At 39.4% G+C, this 22,135-nt stretch overlaps 2 protein-coding genes across 2 annotated transcripts in view; one reads left to right on the forward strand and one right to left on the reverse strand.

Moving 5' to 3' along the window:
- Window positions 1–4,874, forward strand: part of LOC124257305 (transforming protein p54/c-ets-1-like) — a 46,604-nt gene extending 41,730 nt beyond the window's left edge. The window contains 4 exon segments of the mRNA XM_046691340.1: window positions 656–913; window positions 2,309–2,418; window positions 2,420–2,512; window positions 2,514–4,874. Coding sequence (XP_046547296.1) covers window positions 656–913; window positions 2,309–2,418; window positions 2,420–2,512; window positions 2,514–2,654 — 602 coding nt within the window. The 3' untranslated portion in view covers window positions 2,655–4,874.
- Window positions 4,875–17,073: 12,199 nt separating this feature from the next.
- Window positions 17,074–22,135, reverse strand: part of LOC124257304 (kin of IRRE-like protein 1) — a 295,543-nt gene continuing 290,481 nt past the window's right edge. Inside the window, exons 17-19 of the mRNA XM_046691339.1 lie at window positions 21,950–22,077; window positions 20,142–21,360; window positions 17,074–19,844 (exon numbers count right to left, since the gene is read on the reverse strand). Of these exons, the coding sequence (XP_046547295.1) occupies window positions 21,246–21,360; window positions 21,950–22,077 (243 nt within the window). The 3' untranslated portion in view covers window positions 17,074–19,844; window positions 20,142–21,245. The remainder of the gene's footprint in view (window positions 19,845–20,141; window positions 21,361–21,949; window positions 22,078–22,135) is intronic.

Genomic DNA, 22,135 nt, shown 5'->3' on the forward strand with positions numbered 1-22,135 from the left:
CATTGCTGGCAGGATTTTCCCAGTAAGTGCATCACATTATATCAACATCAATGGCTTGGGAAAAATGGGAAATTTAATAGGTACCACATAAGGTGTCAATCTGTTTTCAGAAACAGGGATTTACAACGGAACCCATTTATCGCATATGGTTCTACATATAAGCTTCCAATACTTTACGTTTGAAACTTGGAAGAAATAACTTCAGCACAGTCATCACCTAAAATGGTTTGAAAGTTTTTAGGTATTTATGATTTGCTGCATATGCAAATAATAATGTCAACTACACTGATTCTGACACAACCTTGTGGAGAGGTCTAGCAGGTGCTTGTACATCAGTCTGGTTGTCTGGTGGAGGTTTATGACCATCACGTTGTGGATGTCCCACACACTTCATCACTGCCATATAGCTACACACTTCCCCATTTTCATACCATGTTGCTAAAAGCAGATATTTTTCATCCACTGAAATAATAGAAAATGTCAACACCTACTTTACCTGTCTGCTTGGTTTTACAGACCTGCCTGAATTGTTTTCATGTCCACAAAGTGCAGTGTTTTATATTGGCAGCTATTCAGATTAAAATAATCATTTTCCAGTTTTGTTGTGTTGCCAACTATTGATGTGATATATATTTTCAAATGTGGCATATTGCAGGCCAGTACTTGCCCGACACTCCACCACAGGACTACTATGACCAGCAGTCCTACCAAACAGTGCCCAGCATAAAAACAGAGATCCCCTGGTCAACACAAGAGTATGGCCAAGATGTCAGTGACAGCTGGTCAGGAAGTGACCATCGCTCTAGCCTGCCTCCTGTTGGTTTCCGAAACATCCAGTCAGGAGGTTCTGACTCTGGCAGTGTAGACACAGGGAAACCCATGATCCAGGCAGCAGCCCTTGCAGGGTACTCAGGTGAGATGGTAGATCATACTGCACAATGCTAGTTCATAGTGGTGCAACCTCTGAATCATGTATTTTATATAGTTCATAGTGGTGCAACCTCTGAATCATGTATTTTATATAGTTCATAGTGGTGCAACCTGTGAATCATGTATTTTATATAGTTCATAGTGGTGCAACCTCTGAATCATGTATTTTATATAGTTCATAGTGGTGCAACCTGTGAATCATGTATTTTATATAGTCCATAGTGGTGCAACCTCTCATGTATTTTATGTAGTTCATAGTGGTGCCACCCTGTGAATCATGTATTTTATATAGTTTTATATAGTTCAAGGTGTGTTAACCTGTGAATCATTTATTTGATATAGTTCATAGTGTTTTAATCTGTGAACGATATGTTTTATATAGTTCATAGTGTTTTAATCTGTGAACGATATGTTTTATATAGTTCATAGTGTTTTAACCTGTGAATGATATGTTTTATATAGTTCACAGTGTTCTAACCTGTGAATATGTTTTATAACAAAAATAATAATGATTAAAATACTGAAATGTAGTTGAGGGAGGAAATGTAGAATGTTGTCACCTGGAATATTTAGTGGGTATTACAAAGACCAAAACACTCACTCCCAGTCCAGATATTAGTACCATGTGGTCAGATTATGCAAGAGCTCTGAGTAGCCTCAGAAACCTGGTGACATGTCTCACAGTTGTGCTTCCTGATTGTTGGCCGTTAAGAAGTGAACATTTAGACAAATTAAGTAGGCGTGTGGACAAGAGGAACAGATATGCAATGAAAATGACACTAAAGTCATAACTGAAACTGATAGTACAGACAGCAGCCATCCTAATGTCAGACTGTTTACGGGGGGGAATGCTGATGTGGAGGTAGAAAGATGTTAAGTCATTTTCTGTGACAACTGATGTCATATATTTTAAATATAGCTCAGCTGTGTCTCTAACTGCATACCTAATGTGCATATTTATAGAGAAGTAGCCTTATGTTTTCTAAGTGTACAGAGATAAGGAAAACATGATGTCTTTTATAGTCTGCGCTAACACACCTCATAAAAAAGCTTCATTTTTATTGACCAATTATATTTCAGTTTACACTATCTTTAAATTCCAGAGATTATGACGACATTTTGATTGTCGCATAAGGGGTAATGAATTTAATGTCACCAACCTGTCTTCACACCATCACTTCTACAACAGGACATATGTGTGACAAGGTTGTATTAAACTTTGTCAAGACACACCTTAGGATTGCTCGCATACTAGGTACATCTGATTCTGACTTAGGCATTGTTGACATCAGAAAAACTTTTCAGCTAGATGATGATCTATTGTAGAAATTTGTTTTCTCTTTTGTTTACAAGAGGTTATAATTATATCTGTTGACAGGAAGTGGCCCAATCCAGTTGTGGCAATTTCTGTTGGAGCTTCTCACAGACAAGTCATGCCAACACTTCATCAGCTGGACTGGAGATGGCTGGGAATTCAAACTGGCAGATCCCGGATGAGGTAGCACGGAGGTGGGGAATCAGAAAAAACAAGCCAAAAATGAACTATGAAAAATTAAGTCGTGGGTTGCGCTACTATTATGACAAAAAATATCATTCATAAGACGGCAGGAAAACGCTATGTGTATCGCTTTGTGTGTGACCTCCAGAGTCTGTTGGGCTACACTCCAGAAGAACTGTTTGAAGCATGTGATATCAAACCACAGAAGGACAAGGATGATGACTGAAAAGGAACACAAAGGTCATTTGTGGCAGTTTTGACCTATCAAGGACACTTTTGTGATCTCAAGGTCAAGGTTACAGATTTGACTTTGGCAGCAGAAACTGAGAAAGGATGTTGCCTGAAGGCAAAACCACTGTTACCCAAGGTCATTCACTGACATTTGACCTCACCAGGTCGGCCTAATTTTATAAAATGGCAGATAAGTTTTGAAGGTTTCTGTACAGCTGATTGTCACTGATTTAGTGATCACTAGATATGTATGTGTATAAAAGAGAGGCTAGCATCTTATGCTGGACAGTTGTGGATAAGTTGTTATTTGATGGTTCAATAGATTTACACAGCTGCTTGTACTGTTTGATCCAGGCTGAACCCAAGTACAGAAAACAATGATGGAAAGAAAATACATGTGTCATTACATGATGGCACTGTACAAGGATCACATGCTTCTGTGTACATGTGCAGCTCACAGAGACTCATACCTTGAAGTGCTGAGCTTACCCAATTTCATCAAAATGACTGAAACAGATAATAAACGTTTCCAGTGTGTAAACAGCCCACGGCTGCTAAAGACATGTTAAAGTGCCTAAACTTTGTTATTTGCTTGATTAAACCGCCCAGAGTTATGTTGTGGATACACCTGGGGATTGGGGGATCTGAAGGTTGTGTCAAGCATGGTCTGTGGAGGGGTGCCTGGGGGGTTCAGAAACCCTCACATAGTGCCATCCGACACCCTAGCAGCACTTGCTCTAGACACCTCATGCTGGATTCAGCATTCAGATTTTCTTGTTACATATTGTGCCAATTGTGGACTAATCTTGGGATCAAATCCAGCTAATTTGTTTGTCCAAGTGCTCTTGTGAAAATAATAAAGTTAATGTCAGTCATATACTGAATAAATGTAGCAATTTATTTTTGATGTTCAAGAATGATATTTTAATGTTGTGTATTTTTTCAGTCTTTTCAACAGAATGAATATGTGTATATAAATGACTACAAAGAAACATGTTGAACAAATATTTTCATACTTAAAAGGTAATGTTGTATTTTTATATTAGAAATTGATCAAAGTTTACTCTTTACTGATTTGATGGCATTCTTTGTTGCCTTATGGATATGTATCCTAACACTTTAGTGTAATTGTGTGAGTGTACCTTTGTCATTTGACAATAGTCCTGTTAGTAAGTAATTTGATATGCAGTCATATTTAACTGGACTTTAAAGCAATATTTGATTTATTACATGTTTGCACATGATATTCCGAAATTTAGAAGTAAAACACACCAGCTTCCAAGTTATTTCCATGCTGCTCTAATCCCAGTGTTGAACATGACACAGTTGTCCAATAACGCATTTGTGGATATGTCTCATTTGGTTTGTGTAAGCCGACTGAATTGAGTGTTTTCTACAACTACCTAGTCTCACCCATGTGTTCCGTTGCCATTCAGATATTTCTTTGCTACCTTTACACACTATTTTATATGCTTTATGCAGTGGAAGAATATTGAGACTGAGACCAGCCTTTTCCTCTGGTGAGCTGTGCTATGTTGAGTGGAGCTACTCACCAAACCACACCCATGGACAGAGATAATGAGTTGTGCTATGTTGAGTGGAGCTACTCACCAAACCACACCCATGGACAGAGATAATGAGTTGTGCTATGTTGAGTGGAGCTACTCACCAAACCACACCCATGGACAGAGATAATGAGTTGTTGGCAGCATGTTTCATTTGTGCCGATATTTTTTCACCTTTTCAAAAATATTCCCATGCATAAAGTAAAACTGCAATATGCTTGATGCTGAACAAGGCAATATTTTTAAACTTTGCAGTTATATCTTATATTTTGATAGCCTTGAACTTATGGTCCTAAATGGTGCTTCAATCATGTTCTTTTACCCCAAGATGGGGTTTTTACGGTGACTTGTATTGTGAGCTGAGATTTCCAAGTGCATTTACTGTTAACATCCCATGTAAACATCATTGTTGTTATTGTTGTTTTCTTTGAAACTCTTATCCAGAGTAGGTTATGTTCTAGTTTTATCAAGTTGTTATTTCTGACAGTTTTATTTGATTGGGTGGTTGATCTGATTGGTTGATTGAGATTTGGAGGAATCTGTGAATGTCTGTAGAAGTTGAGGTAACATGGATTGACCGATAAATGAGTTAGTGAGTGAATAAATGAATGAATGTTGTCGAGTGGGGAAATCACAGTATGTTTTAAAAAGAGGAATTTTTAAGGAATTTGTTCACATCTGGATATCTGTTTTGAAGAAACTGTTAAACATTCATAACATCCAGCCATAGCCTACATCTGGATATCAATGCATTACATATTTTACTATAACAGTGTCATCCCAAATCATTAATCATCTCAACTCATCTAAATTTAGGTCACATGTCACACCAACAGTCTTGTAAGATCTGAGCTTGGTCACATGTCACACCAACAGTCTTGTAAGATCTGAGCTTGGTCACATGTCACACCAACAGTCTTGCAAGATCTAGGCTTGGGTCACATGTCAGATCAACAGTCTTGTAAGATCTGAGCTTGGTCACATGTCACACCAACAGTCTTGTAAGATCTGAGCTTGGTCACATGTCACTGACAGTAAGATCTGAGCATGCCATTGTTGATAGTTGACAAATGGACTGTCTGAGTTTTGGTTTTACGCCGCTTTTAGCAATATTCCAGCAACATCACGGCGGGGGACACCAGAAATGGGCTTGACACATTGTACCCATGTGGGGATTCGAACCCGGGTCCTCGGCATGACGAGCCAACGCTTTAACCACTAGGCTACCCCACTGCCCCAGTTGACAAATGGAAGGTTCAACAAATAATAGCATATGTCTTACGAAATTGTCAAAAAACTAAGCTGCAAGGTATGACAAGGCATATATATTATAAACTTGGGTGATATGTCTCATCGATGTGCTGTGGGGCCTAGGTTTGAGTGACATGTCACATCGATGTATTGTGGGGCCTAGGTTTGGGTGACATGTCACATAGATGTGTTGTGGGGCCTAGATTTGGGCCACATGTCAGTTTGGTGGAATCTGGGACCTAGATTTGGGCCACATGTCAGTTTGGTGGGATGTGAGTCCTAGATTTGGGCCACATGTCAGGTTGGTGTGATCTGGGACCTAGATTTGGGCCACATGTCACATTGGTGGGATGTGAGTCCTAGATTTGGGCCACACATGTCAGTTTGGTGGGATGTGAGCCCTTGATTTGGGCCACACATGTAATGTGCGGCCTTGATTTGGGTCATTTCTCACATTGATGCATTGTGGGGCCTGGGTTTAGGTGATGAGTTGCCATTCTCACTTTGTACCTTATTATATTTACATGTATTTTGTACTGTGTATGGATCAAGTGACACTGGACCGACCATGTGTGCCTTGTGTCCACTATCACTGCTACTGCTGCCATGTTTTCTATGTTTTTACCTGTTGTATAGATGTGAATTATTTTTGTGTACCATAATGGGGTCAGCCCCTCGTCACTAGCCGAATTCTCTGTATTTAATTTTCTATGTGCATACTAGATTGACTTAAAGGGACAGAAAAAAAGATATGTAATGAAATTAAAATGTTAATTTTGTATGTTGTAAACTGGAGTTCAAACCACCCAGTGAGGTTTTCTCTTCATGAGAATTACAAAGATCCGTCAGGTGTTGGATATTGAAATAAACAATCATACAATCACCATCATTTCTGTCTTTGTTTCTGCATATTGTGTTATAGCAGTATTTGGGAGGTGAGATGCCCAATCTGCTCTTGTTGTGGTATGCCACCATTGTAGAAAAGCGCTGCTGTTTGGTATGAAAAGCCCTCTGTATGGTATGATTATCTACCTGTATGGTATGAAAAGTCCTCTGTATGGTATGACAACCTTCCTGTATGGTATGACAACCTTCCTGTATGGTATGGAAACCTTCCCATATGGTATGAAAAACGCTCTAAATGGTATGACAACCTTCCTGGATGGTATGACAATCCCTCTGTATGGTATGACAACCTTCCTGTATGGTATGACAATCCCTCTGCATGATATGACAACCTTACTGTATGGTATGGCAATCCCTCTGTATGATATGGTAACCTTCCTGTATGGTATGACAATCCCTCTTTATGGTATGGTAACCTTCCTGTATGGTATGACAATCACTCTGTATGGTATGACAATCACTCTGTATGGTATGACAACCTTCCTGTATGGTATGACAATCCCTCTGCATGATATGACAACCTTCAGGTATGGTATGACAATCCCTCTGTATGATATGGTAACCTTCCTGTATGGTATGACAATCCCTCTGTATGGTATGACAACCTTACTGTATGGTATGACAATCCCTCTATATGATATGGTAACCTTCCTGTATGGTATGACAATCCCTCTGTATGATATGACAACCTTCATGTATGGTATGACAATCCCTCTGTATGGAATGGTAACCTTCCTGTATGGTATGACAACCTTCCTGTATGGTATGACAATCCCTCTGTATGGTATGGTAACCTTCCTGTATGGTATGGTAACCTTCCTGTATGGTATGACAATCACTCTGTATGGTATGACAATCATTCTGTGTACTATGACGACCTTCCTGTATGGTATGACAATCACCCTGTATGGTACGACAACCTTACTGTATGGTATGACAATCCCCCTGTATGGTACGACAACCTTCCTGTATGGTATGACAATCCCTCTGTATGGTACGACAACCTTCCTGTATGGTATGGTAACCTTCCTGTATGGTATGACAATCACTCTGTCTGGTATGACAACCTTCCTTTATGGTGTGACAATCACTCTGTATGTTATGACAACCTTCCTGTATGGTATGACAATCACTCTGTATGGTATGACAATCTTCCTGTATGGTATGACAATCCCTCTGCATGGTACGACAACCTTACTGTATTGTATGAAAATCCCTCTGTATGGTACGACAACCTTACTGTATGGTATGACAATCCCTCTGTATGGTACGACAACCTTCCTGTATGGTATGACAGTCCCTCTGTATGGTATGGTAACCTTCCTGTATGGTTTGACAATCCCTCTGTATGGTATGACAACCTTCCTGTATGGTATGACAACCTTCAGGTATGGTATGACAATCCCTCTGTATGGTATGGTAACCTTCCTGTATGGTATGAAAAGGCCTCTGTATGGTATGAGAACCTTCCTCTATTGTATGAAAAGGCCTCTGTATGGTATGACAACCTTCCTCTATGGTATGAAAAGTCCTGTATGGTATGACAACCTTCCTCTGTGGTATGACAACCTTCCTGTATGGTACGAACAGGCCTCTGTATGGTATGGTAACCTTCCTGTATGGTATGACAACCTTCCTGTATGGTATGACAACCTTCCTGTATGGTATGAAAATGACAACCTTCCTGTATGGTATGACAACCTTCCTGTATGGTATGACAACCTTCCTGTATGGTATGAAAAGGCCTCTGTATGGTATGACAACCTTCCTGTATGGTATGAAAAGGCCTCTGTATGGTATGACAACCTTCCTCTATGGTATGAAAAGGCCTCTGTATGGTATGACAACCTTCCTCTATGGTATGAAAAGGCCTCTGTATGGTATGACAACCTTCCTCTATGGTATGAAAAGGCCTCTGTATGGTATGACAACCTTCCTGTATGGTATGAAAAGGCCTCTGTATGGTATGACAACCTTCCTCTATGGTATGAAAAGGCATCTGTATGGTATGGTAACCTTCCTGTATGGTATGACAACCTTCCTGTATGGTATGACAACCTTCCTGTATGGTATGACAACCTTCCTGTATGGTATGAAAAGGCCTCTATATGGTATGACAACCTTCCTGTATGGTATGACAACCTTCCTGTATGGTATGAAAAGGCCCTGTATGGTATGGTAACCTTCCTGTATGGTATGACAACCTTCCTGTATGGTATGAAAAGGCCTCTGTATGATATGACAACCTTTCTCTATGGTATGAAAAGGCCTTTGTATGGTATGGTAACCTTCCTGTATGGTATGACAATCTTCCTGTATGGTATGAAAAGGCCTCTGTATGGTGTGAAAAGCCCTCTGTATGGTATGACAATCCCTCTGTATGGTATGAAAAGCCCTCTGTATGGTATGACACCCTTCAGATGTGGCATGAAAAGCCCTCTGTGATGTATGACAATCTTTCATCATAATATGAAAACCCTGATGATCGGACAACCTTTTTGAATGGTGTGCTACTCTTTTTGTATGGTATTAAGATCCAGCTATATGGCAACAGTGCTACTTGGAATTACAACACTGATAATGTGCTGATAACCTCCATTTGGAATGACAACACTGTTTCATGGCAGGACAGCCCAGCTAAATGATATTACATCCTGGTGGGTGTTATGGCGTGTTTTAAAGGGGCACTGATCCAGAGCCATTAATGTTTGCAGCCAACAGTCTAATTATGAAACCTGGTCAGCCCCAGCCCCGTGACGGACTGTGCACCTTGGCAGAATTTCTTCAATCTAAACAGTGGGACATTAGGAAGGGTGGATGCCCATCAGATGCCGTTATTTGAAAATATCCCCGGTAGTTCTTTTCTGACTGTAATAAAGTATGCCAGCAGTGTAGGCTTTTGGGATTTGGTAATGCTTGGATGGTACAGTGACTGATCCAATTTGATCTTTTTTATGTGTTTTCTACTTCAAAACACGATGTCTATTACCTATGCTATGATATCAAAAACACACATTTGATGTATTTGAATCCATAAACTAAACAACCCCACTTTGCCATTGCTACAAAAATCTGAAATGTTACTTAGGTACATAGGTATATACAGTTTTTAACTAAGTACACAGCAAATGCTTACATGTATTTCTTATGCAACAATGAAGTTCCCTTTGTATCCTCAAAACAGTGTCGGTCCATACGGTTTTTTTTCAGGCAATCAAACTTGCATGCAATACTGCAATTACTACTCTCTTGCTGTAACCATTGTTTGGTGGTAAGCCTACACAAGGTATTTGTCATCATTCACTTGATGGTCAGTTAATGAATTTATAACAGGTATAATTTGTGGTAATACCACTCAGATTACCCGACAAAGGTTCCCATTTGGCATTTCTTGTGTCTGGAGTAAATGCTCATCATTATAAATTGCGGTCAGATGTGGCAAATGTATTACATCTTATGTAATATGCGCATGAAAGTGCAGCAAGAGGAATTATCAGCTGAGTTACAAAACAAACATCGATCAAAGGATTAACCGATAAACATGCTGATTGATTGATTACTTTTATCCTGCACAGCTGATTTGTCAAAAGGTAGTGTTTACGTATGTAGATTTACTATTCTATACTGAATACACCCTGTCGTAAAGTGTCTGTGTAAAAACGCCCTTCCTTCAAAGGATTAACCTCCAAAACATTGATTGATTGCTCATTTTTTAAGAATGGCGGACATCATACAATCAGTTGCCTGGTGTGCTATCTTGGGTGGCCAATGGGACTCTACACCAATGTGAAAAACTGAAACGATATATCACTTTTTTGCATATTAGACTGTTAAAAGACACATGACATGGAGCAGAATTCTTTGTCAGCTGCAGACAAATTATGTGGATATGATTACACAATGCCATTTAGAAAGTGGTACAAATGTAACGTGTTATATTTGGGATTACACTTTAGTAAGTGTAATCCCAAATATAACACATGTTATAAATTATGAGGATATTGATGGATACATTCCCCGAACAAGGTAATAGCCTGATATCGTTGTAGTCGGTTTTCATTATAATATTTGCATTTTGTTTTTATTTATTTGTTATAGCATTCAACAGAATCAACTGTTTTTGCCGTGAAGTGTAATGAGACAGACAACATACACTAGATCGCACTTAGGGCGTGTGTGTGAAATATGATTCATGTTGGCAATCTATAAAATGTCTAGATAAGCAAATCGTGTGCATTTTATTAGTTTCAAAATGCATTCAAAAATGATAATAAACTAATTCGGATTATAAGACAAAATATAAAGACGTACATTGACTTCGTTATTTTTCAGTCCTGATATTTCTTACCACTGGCAGATGGTTAAACTTCAAAATGTTTTCATTTGTTATCAAAATAATGAAGATGGAAATATTATCGAGTTAAAAAGATTTCATCTTTGTTGACCAGTCTATACTTATACTATCAATTGCGCATAAGGTGGCGCAGCAGAGGTAACGAACCAGTCAAGAATTCTGTGATATCATCCGGGTACTCAAGGGAGAAAAACAATAACAAAGCAACAACCAGTCCACGAAAATTGCTCAGTGCCCCTTTAAACCCAAAGTTAACCCTAAACTGTCAAACCCTGTGCACTCTGCAAAAACACTGAAACACTCTGTCTGCATTGTTGTTTGCAGTCTCAGCCGTTGTCTGAAACTTTCAGCTTAAAGTGTTATTGTATGACATAGAGATTTTATGTACCTTTTTGTGCTTTACGTTTTATGCTTTCATTGGCCATACATCGACGCCACTGTACTGCGGAGATGGTGGAAGGGAGCTAACTCACTACAGCGCTGTACCGCATGAATTTACGGTTGCTTGCATAAAATATCCAACCTTCGGTGACCGGTAATCAATGTTTATTGTTTGTTTGTTGCACTCACCAGTACCCTATGTATAAGGCGGCGGTCTGTAAATAATCGAGTGACCAACTAATCAAAGTTTAAAGGGCAAGTTTACACGAAAATTAACCTTTTTGTCTTGCACCTTTTCATCATAAAAGGTGTTTGTCAAGTTGTTTTATAGCCAAAACAGTACAGATATCAGAAGCAACTAATGTATTTTTTGCGTTATATCGATTCAAATTTTCCACATTAACAGAGGGTTCTATGTGCACAATAGACACACCATGGCTTATGTCCCTTGGAAATGACGTCATTGGTGCCCGACTGATTAACGAATGACGTTGTTAAAACTTATTAGACCCATTTCACGTGGTGCAGGTATAAGACGTGTGGTTCTTGTGTCTCGATGCGCAGGCTACTGTTTTCTTCCAGCTATTGCCTGGCCGTCAGCTGACTATTGTGGTCAGTTCCACACTGTGATGACGTTGCAGTTTGAAAAAACGTATACATTGTGCAAAAAATGTTACTACGTAACCAAATTGTATAACGTACCTGAGTCGGTCGTCTTTCCAACAGTATCTTTATTCACAAAAACTAAAACGTATATATGCACTTCATCTAGCTTGCCATCGGTGAATCTGCCGGCATTCTACGTTTGCTACTAATTCCTACATAAATCGTACGATATATGTCCCTCCTCTTCCACCTTCACTTTGATATCGATACCATATCCAAATCATCACGAAGATAAATGCAATTTGCAGTTTTGAATTCTGCTTGAAATATGTTTTTCTAGGATATCATCCGTTCATTGTAGATCAAATATTCTGAAAATTACATGCATCGTAAATCTAGCTAACTTTGACACATTACTAAATCACCATTCACTGTGTTTTGCGTAATTTATAGTATATCTTCAAATGTCAAATTTACTGGGAGAATTGAATTTAAAAGAAAAAAACGTATCATTGTGATCAGCGGTAGTTTTGTTGTTGTTTGATCGAATCACCGAATGCTCGTTCTGAAACATCGTCGATGAACTGAGAATCGCTGAGAATGTTTTGGAAAAATACGCAAACACAATTAACGTCAAAGTGAATTTTCAGCCATATTGCAGAGTGTTTATAAAATCACGTCACACGTATGTCGGTTATTGTTTCGCCCATAAAATCAATTGTATAATTCAACACCATCTTCCTTACATGAATCCCTGAATTCCTCAGACAGTTAAAAACAAGCATTGTCACTAAGGTGACATAATCCGCCGCTGCAAATTATCAAATCAAACTTATAAAGTAATGAAGTTTAAGTTAAATGTCAACAAAAACATGACCAGTCATCCTCTCTTGATGTTTTGCTCTTTAGGTGTTCAAACACACACATATTTTCAAGACTGACTTTGACATGAATGTCATAGTGTATGAAATATGCAAAAATAGTACTAAAGAAATTGCTTTTTGAAAAACATTTAAGGGAAGTCTTGAAAGTCTTTGAAGAAGACCCAGTGAACTGTTTTTGAAATATCTTGCTGACAATTCAGGTTAACATGCTCAAATCTTCAAAGTGTCTCTGTGACCTTGAACATTAAGTGAAGGTCACCAAAATCGACTGGCCCTGCGCCTTCCATAGATAAAGCTTGGTTTCAAATATGAAGAAAATCCAGTGAACGGTTCTTGAGATAGCTTTACATGCAGGTTTACATGCTGAAATCATCAAAGTGTCGCCATGACCTTGAAAATTATGTGAAGGTCACCAAAATCGACTGGGCCTTGCGCCTTCCCTAGATAAAGCTTTGTATTGAATATGAAGAAAATCCAGAAAACGGTTCTTGAGATAGCTTTACATGCAGGTAAAACGTTAAATTCCCCCTGTGACCTGAAATTAAGGTCAAGGTCACCAAACCTGACTTAGACCTTTCTTATACTGTGATGAACCTAGGTACCAATTATGAAAAGAATCTAGTGAACGGTTCTTAAGATATTCCAATTCGTACGGACGGACGGACGGACGGAGCCTAATACTATATCCCCCGCTTCGCGCTAAACGCGCGGCGGGGGATAATAAACTGACAAATGTACTCTGTCACCAATACGGAGTGTTTTAGTGAAATCTAACGAAATTTATAATATGCCGCGCTGGGAAAGGACCACTTGTTTGAAATGTAAACAAAGCCAATCTCAGATTTTACACTGTATATCCGTTCGCCTCCTTGTTGCATACACTTGCTCATTAGTTTTAGAACATGCATGAGAAAGGTATCGTAGCAAGCGAATATGTGTATTCCCATGATTTCCTCGATTCATTACAATATATTATAGTTTCTGAAAGCGTGACGCCATGACTGACGCAAACTCACGCACACCGACGATGGTACTTCTCTTAATTTCTGACTATGTCCCTTGGTCACAATGAAAGCAAAAAGAAAATAACAGCCAGCAGATTGCCAGAATGTTTCGGACTACTTACATGTCACATTTATGCGTACAATTTGTTTGAAACAACGAAAGTCGGTAACTATATGGCCTGTTTAGCTCGGCAAACAAAGATTTCATTATGGCATAACATTACAGCACTTTTTTGAGGGTTATACTTTCATTGTAAGAAAACTAAGTGTATATTTTCAAACATTGATATTAACTAATTAAAACATTCACTTTGATTCACATAAGAATAAATGTGATTTATTCGTGTACACTTCCCCTTTAAAGGTTAAACTAGAGTCCGAGAATGATTATAGCATCAGGTATCTGTAACCATGGACTTGCTACCAAGACATGTGAGAGGTGTCTCCTTGATGTACAGATAGCCTGTGCCTGGCGAGGCCGACGTTGGGCCATTATCAAGCTGCTTCATATGCATTTGTATAACTATTGTTTGTGCTACACTTGACTCTTTGCTCAGATGAAGTATCACTTGTTGATGACATGATGATATAACATACACAGCCACTTGATTTCACTCACGGGTGTCCTATTTAAAGAGTAAGGCCTGATCGATTCCTTCTTAGATTGTCATGGATGGATGAATTAGTAGCTACAAAACATTATCTATTCCTGCAGAGATGAAACACAGCAACAATACAAAGCCAAGTTGATGAATGTAGACACAACATGCTGGTTACCTGTCACAAAAAGTACACACCTATGTCTGATGTCGGCTACGTATGAAACAAGCAAGACATGCTTATTCGGTGCTGATCTATATGGACGTAAAGTTTGCAATTTTTAGGCAATTTTTTTCATCCAAGTAACATTTTGATAACGTTGGTAATTTTTGCGTCAAAGCCAAACTACAAGCAGTGTATGAGGCCCGTCCGACCGACCCGTGACGGTCTAGATTTCTGACGGACGGTCTAAATTTACAGCTAGCCAGACCGATGGTTTGGTAAAAATTTAAATGTTCCATACATTTGAGTAAATTCACCATATTTGGTGTGGTTAAATCCATTTTGGGCTGGTAACATTTTGAAGTTACCAGCCCTGGTGTCTGGCTGGAGTTTTGGCTTATTTCATACACTGTTTCAAGTGAAGTTTAGTAGTGATACAGATTTCAGTAGTACATAAGATGGTCGTGGTTACTGACATGCATCTAAATAGATTCTGTTATCAAACGAGGACTAGGTGGGTTTCAAATTCTTTAAACTCGAATACATTTGGAAAAATTGAACTTACACATATGTTCATAGATTCATAACGTGGGAATGGATTAGATTATTGAGAAAACGCTCGTTTTAAAAAATGGTGTACTTCACGTCATGATGCTCTATAAAATAGTTTACCTGTCTAAGTGTTACGCTCAAAATATGTAGAAACGGAAATCTACCGTTTCCTTGGTGATCACAATCCCACCGTCAAGATGTGGCAAGGCAACAAGAGTTACGTCCCTTTACATTTGTACCATCTTTCATTATCCCTTTCTAATACTGACATACACTACCACCGGGTGCAATAATAATAAATATCGTAGATAACATCACATCTGTAATGCAGAGGATCTAACGTTCATTTGTTAGATTATATACATTGCGAGATACTTTATGACTGATTTTGGAATGACATGAGGATGTAAAACTTGTCTAAATGAGGATTCAACGATGAACATACAGGCATATAATATTAGTATTCATCTTCTATCTTACCCTGAAGGAGCGGGTTTGAATATTGATCTTCAGTAACTCATGCTTGTCGTAAGAGGCGACTAACGGGATCGGGTGGTCAGGCTCGCTGACTTGGTTGACACATGTCATCGGTTCCCAATTGCGCAGATCGATGCTCATGCTGTTGATCACTGGATTGTCTGGTCCAAAATCGATTATATAAAGACCGCCGCCATATAGCTGAAATATTGCTGAGTGCGGCGTAAAACTAAACTCACTCACTCATCTTCTATCCCATGGCAATTACAATATTTCCACAGTAGGATTTCCCTTGATATCCCGAAATGTCTAATTTTGTATCAGTAGACCACGAGAACTGCATCTGAAACGGGATAGTGCTGTTCGTAATGTCTTAACATTTATGTCTAAAGGATATTTCACTAAGCCGGAATGATTTATCTTATGTGGCAGTGTTGTATATATGTCTGTATTTTACATATTTGTATATATTTATGTAATGACATAGTGTATTAACTGTTACTGTGATGTACATTTTAAACTAAAGTTGGATAGCTTATCTACTTAGCTCCAGATTGACTTTTGTTTAATTCAACTTTAATATTATTTACAGCCTTTGGGTAGCTTGGGTCACTCCTTTGTTTACGTCTGATTGGCCTCGTGTAGAATACTAGCACTTTCCCAGCACAGCACACACGCCACTGTAGACTCAGTAAACCAGAAGTTCTTACGGGTAATATGTAGTTTTTAACCGCTACAATCTCCCTGAAGGGTAAAGAACGAAATATGTTGGAGAAAAAGGCATTCTGTTTTTATTTATCCATGGTTTGGGTATGATGGTACATCAGGACAGCCAGGCCATGGTTTGGGTATGATGGTACATCAGGACAGCCAGGTCATAGTTTGGGTATGATGCTACTCCAGGACAGCCAAGTCATGGTTTGGGTATGATGGTACATCAGGACAGCCAGGTCATAGTTTGGGTATGATGCTACTCCAGTACAGCCAGGCCATGGTTTGGGTATGATGGTACTCCAGGACAACCAGGCCATGGTTTGGGTATGATGCTACCCCAGGAGAGCCAGGCCATGGTTTGGATTTGATGCTACTCCAGGACAGCCAGGCCATGGTTTGGGTATGATACTACTCCAGGACAGCCAGGCCATGGTTTGGGTATGATGGTACTCCAGGACAGCCAGGCCATGGTTTGGGTATGATGCTACTCCAGGACAGCCAGGCCATAGTTTGGGTATGATACTACATCAGGACAGTGATGGTATCTTTAAATCATGTGAATCTTAGTTTGTTCAGCCTACAGTTGTAGCCGCTGCTCCTGGTTGTTGGTGTCAAAGATCTATCGTAAATGCACAGCATCATCAAAGTAAAATCTAATATTACAAAACTAGATTCTGTTAACTGACTCCAAATGTTCCTGACTCCAGCTGTTCACAGATAGCTTCCAATGTAAATGGGGGCAGTGGGGCAGCCTATTGGTTAAAGCATTTGCTCATCACGCTGACGATGTGGGTTCGATTCCCCACATGGGTACAATGTGTGAAGCTCATTTCTGGTGTCCCCCACCGTGATATTGCTGGAATATTGCAAAAAGCGTTGTAAAACTAAACTCACTCACTCACTTTAAAGTCCATGTCAATGCTCAAAGACAAAGATCAGAAAACAAACAAGAATGATGTTATGTACAAAATCTCATTTATTTCATTATCAAATTGCACATGATTAGATGACGAGGGATAGTTCATGTCATCACTTATCGCTGTCAGAGCACACATTCAAAATATCTACAATAAAACAAGCTATCAGAGAAATACAATGAACAATATATTAATTTTCAATGATACATTACTGTACATAAAGGTACTGATGACAGAATTTCATACAAAAATATTCCGGATTTACCTAATAATCTTCTCTGTGACCTTGGCGAAATCCAATGACCTTCTCACTACAATATGTTACCTGTGATTTGATCAGCCATTAAGGAAACATGTTTAGATATGTCTGGTGTGTTCCTGAATGGCTGTGATATGTTGGTTTAGTGTTTTTCAGCTATGCTATCTGTTGTGGTATGTGTTGATGGTGTCATATATTTGTGTATCCATCATGACAGTTTTTTTTTATATATTAGATCCTGTGTGTGATACCCAGTGGAATCTGTCATGTGCTATTTTGGTAAGGAAAAAGGTTTTTTGTGATCTGTTAAGTAGATAATATCTATTGAATGTTATCTGTTGATGTGATTGAAGAATATTTCTTCTATTTGATTGGCATTTATAAAAAAAGTATATTGTACTAGTTGTCATTCATAAAGAACCCTACCTTTCTTATCAATATGTCTTTGCAACAAATGTGATCTTAAGTACAAAAGCTCTTTGAGATGTTTTTCCAGTTTGTATGTTTGTGTGAGTTTATTCTGCAAATTTGATTTTCGATATGTCATAAGTGAAAGTATCAGCTTTTCTTGTCTAGATGCAAAACAAACAGCATGCAGACACAACAAACAATTTGAAACATTGTTTTGTCTGATCTATCTCATGTTCATCTAAAGTTCGTATGACTGCTATTTCTTGTATATCCAGATGATCCCCATGGGCTATGGATACAAAAGTGATGGCATGTGTGAGTACCCTGATAGTGTGGGTTGTCCTGCTGCAGCAGTTCAGTCCAAGCCTGGGACAGGGTGTGTCTATGTATGGGCCTACACCCTGAATGATCTCTGATGGTATAGTGTCCTGCAGAGATGTATGGAGTGGTCCCAGGGTGTGGGCTGCAGAAACCTCTGTCTTCAACATACATGTTTGATATTTCAAGGGTATGACATCAGCATATGACATGTTTGATATGTCAAGGGCTGTCACTAGTCAATGGTATACAAAGAAGCCTTGACCAGTTACCAAGTGTCTACCTAGGGTATTGGGTAACATGACAACTGTATGGAAGGAAGGAAGGAAGGATAAACAAGACTGTACACAGAAGTCCACCAGACACACACAGCCTTGCATACATTTAGAGGGGAGCAAATAAACATATTCACCAATCAGTGATAGTCAGTAACATAGGATACATGACACACAAACCTAGAAATGGCAGAGAGAAAGCAGGATATAAATATAGCAGGTCCAGGAGACTGCAGACAGTGCCAACCCTTGATCTCCAGGTCAGAACAAAACCCTTGTGGGGAGAAAATACTGAGGGAAACACAAAGTAACACAAATATACAAAGCAATGTATATTGATGGCCAGTGAATGAATCAAACAACTCCTTAATATATCAGAAAATCAATAACAACAAAATATGAAGATAGCTTGTTGAATGTCACAAAGCAATGATGATCAGCATGAAATAAAACAAAGGTGTAACAGAGCTACAAACAGTGGGCTATACTTGCACGGCCAGACACACGCAGGTATTGAAAAGGGAAACAATCACCTCATAGACCCTCCCCTAAAGTCTACACATTTACATATTTACACAGATAATAAATATTAATTCACAATGTTTCACATCATTATCAGCCCCTACCAGAGTGAAGACAGAGACACACATAACTGGGTGAGGTGTGCAAGGACTAGCACAGGAACGTTCCTGTTGTAAGACAGGTGTACATGGACTAGGCACAGGAACGTTACTGTTGTAAGACTGATCTGCATGTACTAGGCACAGGAACGTTCCTGCAATGAGACAGATGTACATGGACGTTCCTGTTGTAAGACAGATGTACATGGACTAGGCACAGGAACATTCCTGTATTGAGACAGATGTACATGGACGTTCCTGTTGTAAGACAGATGTACATGGACTAGGCACGGGAACGTTCCTACAGTGAGACAAATGTATTTTAGCTACGTATATTTTGATATGTGATACTGTAGTTGTGAAGATTACAATACATTCTGTTAACAAGGAGAATACAATAATATGCAAATGTTCATGTAGAAATTGAAAGTGTGATGTCAGTGTCAGAGCCTCAAGTGACATCCTTGGCACATCTTCATGCAGAATATAGTGTGACAGTCAATGGTATTTGGACTCTCATCTCACAGTTTCTTCACTTCCACATTAGACATCTTACTTGGTCATCTGCTTTCCTAACAATAATGCTATACATTTTAAGCAGAAGAAGGTGTGACACTTCTAATGGCATATACTTCTAGATTCCTCACACAAACAATAGGTTCCTATTCCTGGAACATGTCAAGTGCTTTGAATGGACATATCACACTTTACCATACAGACTCCATGAACATCTTTGCCTGATGTCCTCTGACTCCTTGAACATCTATGCCTGATGTCCTCCGACTCTTTGAACATTTATACCTGATGTCCTCCGACTCCATGAACATTTGTACCTGATGTCCTCAGACTCCATGAACATCTGTACCTGATGTCCTCAGACTCCATGAACATCTGTACCTGATGTCCTCAGACTCCATGAAAATCTGTACCTTATGTCCTCAGACTCCATGAACATCTGTACCTTATGTCCTCCTCGGACTCCATGAACATCTATACCTGATGTCCTCAGACTCCTTGAACATCTGTACCTGATGTCCTCAGATTCCTTGAACATCTATACCTGATGTCCTCCGACTCCTTGAACATCTATACCTGATGTCCTCCGACTCCATGAACATCTATACCTGATGTCCTAAGACCCCTTGAACATCTGTACCTGATGTCCTCAGACTCCTTTAACATCTGTACCTGATGTCCTCCTCTGAATCCATGAAGAAGATCTATACCTGATGTCCTCTGACTCCATGAACATCTGTACCTGATGTCCTCAGACTCCTTGAACATCTGTACCTGATGTCCTCCACAGACTCCATTTTCCTGTGTGAGTTCTTGGCTTCAGAAGGTATACATAGTACACAGTGGCCAACATGATAGATTACATTAAACTGTTATGTTAACATAGCCAGTGCCCAAGGTCTCTAACAGTGTGGCCAATATCCCCCATGTACCTCACATATTTACATCAGGTTTCAGTTACAGAAACACTTCATTTTCCACATAACTTATACTTGCAACACAACCATCTTTACAGGCTCAACTGCCATAGCAGAAGCACTGCTATCACACACACATTGTGCTCAGCTCTATTCACTGTGCTTAACATTTACTGACTATTGTGGACATTGTTTAGAAGAAGTTCAGTCACTTTATTTCTTCCACCTTCAGCCCGTACAACACCTTCTCCCCCTGGTTCCTCCATTCCACACTCAAGGGAAACAATATCAAATGCAACTTCAACAGCACCAGAACGATTCTATTCAGTTATCCACACAGAGTAGGTGCACACATACTGTCTTCCTTTGTGTGAACATCCTTCCCACCAACTTTGGTACAGCAGCTGTGCATGAGCTCTCCTCCAGCATCTAGAGCTCACATTCTTGTACACATAGCTTGGCAAGGCTAATAAGGCTCATTGTCTTTTGCATTGATCTTGGATTAACTTTTGCATCACTTGTCCCAGAATGATGAAGGCAAGCTGAATATACATGACTAGTGCATTAGGAGTGGTGATGCAGATGCTGTGCTACAGGGCTGCTACAGCAGGCAGAGGACAGATAAATGGTGATCACTTAATACACTCTCATAGTTGTGCAATAGACTTATGGAAAGCCTCCAGTTTATCCAGCATCCAGTCCTGGACAGATGCCTGTACATGTTAAAAATGCTGCTGATAAAATGGAATGGAATTAGATTCCATATTGATGCATGATCCATACAAAGTTGTATAAAATGTTGCCACAAAGTATGGTATGACAGTTTGTGTTACCATGGTATTTGTGTATCGAGTGAACATGTTCCTCCCATTGATGGTAGAGTCCTTGTGCACACATCTACACATTTGTTGCCAGTTTCGTCGTACTTAAACAGGCAGGAGGTAGCCTTGAGTCTGCATAATCACCACGGAAACTACTTAATGGATACTGTCCACTATATGCTGGTCCATACCTGGAAAGAGAACAAAACAAATTTGTTAAAACATTTCTTGTGAGTAATCTGGCACCAGTTGAATATTCTGCTGATGAAACAGTTTGGCACTTCACTGAAACCTCACTTCAGCATCACATTCTAAAATATTCACAAGTCTTCATGGAATATTAGGAACCAATGTGGCTGCAGTGTCAGGGAGCCTTCAGCCATGTTCCAACTCCACAAGTATGTTGTCTCTGCAGCAGTGACATGTAGTGAAAGGGACGTAACTCTTGTTAATAAGATATAAGACCAACAGGAAGAAGCAGGATAAAATATTTTCAACATCATTAAGTTGGCAAAGCAATCTTATTCTTCAGCCATGTGTTAATGAGGCTTCACTTATTTGTTAATGAGACCTCAGCCATGTGTTCAGAAGAGGTTGAAGGTAACTGTTGTGCAAATCTAATGAATGATGTTAAAAATGTTTAATGTTGCTTCTTCCTGTTGGTTTTCATCTTCTTAACAAGAGTTACATCCCTTTCACCATCGGTCATCACCAACAACCTTTGAGCATCAACAGACAGTATACAAAGTTTCAATGTGGTGCCTTGCAAGTGGTGCTCACCTGTCGGACCCTACGTCATCTGACTGACTTGTATATTCTCCACCAAATATCTGACTGGTGTCCCGATACACGTTTTCATTGGAGAAAGGGTCTATGACTCGATATTGATTGTTGTTTCCCTTCGGATCCTGCAACACAGAATAGAACTGAAGTCCTGTCATCACAGAAGCCTTCACCATCTGTACC

The sequence above is a fragment of the Haliotis rubra genome, unplaced genomic scaffold (assembly GCF_003918875.1).
Source record: "Haliotis rubra isolate DU_JTF1 unplaced genomic scaffold, ASM391887v1 Scf657, whole genome shotgun sequence".
Taxonomy (NCBI): Eukaryota; Metazoa; Mollusca; class Gastropoda; order Lepetellida; family Haliotidae; genus Haliotis; species Haliotis rubra.